This window comes from Aristolochia californica, unplaced genomic scaffold, assembly GCF_029961685.1.
Source record: "Aristolochia californica isolate CCGP_79_NKW_82.1479 unplaced genomic scaffold, dmAriCali1.0.hap1 SCAF_12, whole genome shotgun sequence".
Taxonomy (NCBI): domain Eukaryota; kingdom Viridiplantae; phylum Streptophyta; class Magnoliopsida; order Piperales; family Aristolochiaceae; genus Aristolochia; species Aristolochia californica.
This window is the reverse complement of record NW_027181793.1, coordinates 1,058,665-1,062,672: the sequence shown is the minus strand read 5'-3', so window position 1 is coordinate 1,062,672 and position 4,008 is coordinate 1,058,665. Positions and strand designations below refer to the sequence as shown.

The 4,008-nt window shown below is 42.8% G+C and overlaps 1 protein-coding gene across 1 annotated transcript; it reads left to right on the top strand.

The window, feature by feature from the left end:
- The first annotated feature begins 485 nt into the window (after nt 1-485).
- LOC137946976 (monooxygenase 1-like) lies at nt 486-3,311 on the top strand. The gene is made up of 6 exons (XM_068793265.1): nt 486-606; nt 695-841; nt 1,595-1,645; nt 1,727-1,895; nt 1,975-2,203; nt 2,297-3,311. The coding sequence occupies exons 1-6, from the start codon at nt 518-520 to the stop codon at nt 2,827-2,829; spliced, it is 1,218 nt and encodes a 405-aa protein (XP_068649366.1). The 5' UTR covers nt 486-517; the 3' UTR covers nt 2,830-3,311.
- Nucleotides 3,312-4,008: the final 697 nt, after the last annotated feature.

The following is a 4,008-nucleotide window of genomic DNA, read 5'->3' as shown; positions in this document are numbered from 1 at the left end:
ATAATTGTTAGCTCATGTGGGTTAAACCACAGATTTGGTTCCAGATCTGAATCTCTTTCTAGTTTCAGAAAGACTAAAATATATGACAGAGCAAAGGCAAAAGCTAGTAGAGAGATGAGGGTAGGCATAAAAAATTTAGGAGCTTCCCCCCCTAACAACCATGTGAGTCTCATTAATGTGGTGCAGCCATGATGATCGCACTGAAACTCCCATGTTGTTAATGGGACTAGCCACCCGGGTCAAATCGATCTAATGTCGAACAGCCATGATAGGTCGCACTGAAACCGCCTCATCTTTAATGGTTAATCAGCCATGAAAACGTTTATGCAAGTACAGACCGGCATCTTTGACGGAAAAAACCAGTGGACAATTTGTCTTTTCTGCTCTGGTTTAAAAAAATAAACGATAACTTCTTCCTTCTCGCAACTATAAATGGATGAGTGACAGCGTTGATAAACCTTAAAAGAGCAGAAGAAAAGAAGAAGAGGAAGGAGGAGGAGGAGGACGAGGAGGAAAGATGGTTTCTGCAGTCGGCACTAATGACCATGAGATCGTCATCGTAGGCGGAGGCATTGTCGGCCTCGCCACTGCCCTCGCGCTTCACATGTACATGAGTTGTCTTGCTCACATTAAGAAATCCTTTTGTTTCCTGAATCGTGTTTTTAACTCCTATCTGCTTTCTGGGCGAACTCAGGAAAGGTGTCGAGAGTCTCGTACTGGAGAGATCAGAAACACTACGAGCTGCCGGAGCCACCATTGCCATTTTCGCTAACGGGTGGCGTTGTCTTGATCAGCTCGGTGTGGGAGAAAAGCTGCGTGAGAAAGCCGCACTGCTTAAAGGGTATCCATTTATTTCTTCTCTGACTTGTTCGAATATCTTCTCAAACGATCATCTTCTTCGTTCTCAGTTCTAATTTACTTTCAGTTTCTTCAATTTCCGTTCAACTAACACCATGAACGGGCTTCTGAGTTTACATATCGAAGATGCTTGTTTGCATGGCTATTTACATTTTTCTACTACAAATTCTTCACGTGAGTTCAATTATTTCTGTGCTTTCGTACAGATGCCATCACTTTCGTTTGACATTTTGTTTATTTTAATCTTAAAAAAGCATGGGCTTCTCAGAGATGAGATTTCCTGGTACCAATTCGAATCACTGACCCTTGAGGTGATTAGAACCAGGTAATATATAGAAGACAAATAACAAAAACCAAATTATTTTTTAATAACTGTTCATTAAAAAGTTTTCTTGTATTTGTGTCTTCTCATTCTAGGGTTCCAAATAGACCCTCAGTGATCTGAAAAATTAGTGATGATGCCCAGAAGTCACTTTGAACAAATTTAGGCTGTTTGTGCAAGTCTCGAATTCAACCCATGTTAATATTTGGTGCAAGTCTCGAAGATGATCCATGCAGTTAAAGTATCTAAAATCTGGACTTTAAAAAATCTCCATTGATGATAGCTCGGCGTCTATAATGCATCCTGTCGCCCAAGTAGACGATTCTTTGTTTTGTTTATTATTCCGGTGCATGATTTTCAGTCTGAATCATTTCGAAAAAGATAATTTATCTTAATGATTATATAAATGTGCAGGACACGGGATCTTATGCTGTATGACAACACCATACGAGATCAGCCGAACGGGTAAGCTTTTGTCCCATTTTGGATCCTGTAAAGATTGATTTATCTCCACTGTAAATCATCCTCTCAACCTGATTCTGGCAGAAATGTAGAACAACGATGCGTAAAGAGAAGTGATCTCATTAAGACTCTCGCTGAAGGGCTATCATCGGAGAGTATTCGTTTCAATAGCCGAGTGGTCGCCGTTGAGATAGACGACTCCACTTCTTATCCTGTTGTTCACCTGGATGACGGAAACCTCATCCATGCTAAGGTGATTCTCTTCTTTCCTTTTTTTTTTTTTTTAAGATGAAATTGATAGTTGTGCAAGCCATAATTTTCTTTGGGGGCAGATTTTGATCGGGTGCGATGGCGCGCATTCACTAGTAGCAGAAAATCTTGGATTCGGACCAGCCAAGTTTTCTGGATTGGTTGGAATCCGAGGGCTTACAACATTTGCAGAGCCTCATGGGTTTCCAAACGAGTTCTACCGTTTCAGAGGCAGAGGCTCCTTCGTCGGAAGAACTCCGATTGACGATCATGTCGTTTCCTGGTTCCTTGCTCGCCCAAAACTTCCGGGAGGTAACTGAATCACTACATACTACCTACCCAGCAAACCCAGTTGTTCAATCAAATTTCAAAAATGGCTAATTAATCTTTAATCTCCGCGGACAGATTCCGAGATCATGGACGACCCAGAGCTGATGAGAGATTCTACAGCGAAGCTGGTGAAGGAACTTTCTGTTCCTTCACATATTGTCGAAATCGTAAAGAACTGTGATCTCGAGACACTCAGCTATACAAGCATAAGGTATAAAACTCCATGGGACCTCCTCGTCGGCAGCTTCCGCAAAGGGACCATCACTGTCGCCGGAGATTCCATGCACGTCATGGGTCCCTATCTCCAGCAAGGAGGAGCCACCGGCCTCGAGGACGCCGTCGTGCTCGGCAGGTGCTTGGCAGATGGCCTGCAAATGAATGTCAAGGACCGCAATGGGAAGATTTGGCGGGAGGGAGTCGAAATGGCTTTGGACAAGTACGTTAAGGAGCGGAGGATGAGGATATTCATGCTGTCTCTTCAGTCGTATCTGTTCGGCGCCATGGCCATGGCCTCTTCCAAGCATGTCAAGCTCGCCATTCTCATCGCCATGATGATTCTCTTCGGTCATCGACTGAGCCACACTCGCTACGATTGTGGGAAACTCTGAAGCGGGATCCAATGAACAAAATCGTCTGAGTCGGGTGGCATTAGGTTCACCTGTCAATCTCTTGTTGTCGGGTCGAGTCTCACTTGGGCGACCACCTTTGAGTCTCTTTTAAATATAAATATAGAAAATTGTGCTAAAGTATATGTTAGTATTAGACGCAAATTGGTCCGGTGAACCTATAAACCCAAAAAACACCAAATGGAGTTGGGAAACCAAACCTGTCCTCCCATTTCCCCCTCCCCCTTCCCGCCCCATTCCTGACCCTCAAAGGAATGCCCTATAAGTCCAAAATGTGTGGAAGTTGGGCTCGAGCCCATAAGACCAAGGAAAGCCCACACATCCAAGAGATGATGAGATGGGCCTACATAGTGGAGGTATTATGGTAAATAAAGAATCATCTCATAAATATGGTATTAATGTAATTAGTTTAAGTTTCAGGGACATAATTGTAACATTGTAATTTTATTTATCAATAAATTGAGTTTCACGGGGAGGATTAGGATATAAGTACATTAACTTCTTTTCTCTCTTGTTTTCTCCCAATGAGTCTCTCTCTTTTCAACATGGTATCAGAACATTGATTTTCAGGACTATAGTATGGTTTTCAGGATTCGAGAAACCCATTATTTTTTTTTTTCATAGATATTTTTTTTATATATATAGTTGTTGGAATTCGTCGTTTTATATTACATTGTTGTTCTTTTCTTTCTCCCGTATCTGAGTTGAGCCGAGTTGACTCGGTAGAACAAACGTCATACCAGCGGGTCATCACTTTTCCACCAGCGTGAAAGTTGTGTCTTCCTCTACTCCGCTCTCTCTCAGACGTCACGACGGCATCTCGAAAGGTGGTTGTCCCCACCTTCCGGAAGAGGCCCGTGCGGATTACCGAAACCTAATGGGTTTCGAGAAGAAGCTCTCGAATCCGATGAGGGAGATTAAAGTTTAGAAGAAAGCGGAGGCTCATCCTGTCATGATAACTGTGAGAAAAGATGGTAAGGGGAATCAACACTTGACTGTATTCATTAAGAAGTTGGCACAACTTCTGTTCAGAAGCGACCTTTTTTCTTGGCCTTGGAAGGTTTAATCACCATTACGAATCGAGAAACAAACGTCTTCCTCTGCGCTGCAGAATTTTTTTTGACGATCTTCATTGCCTTCCTGCTTTAGTCTTCCCTCCTG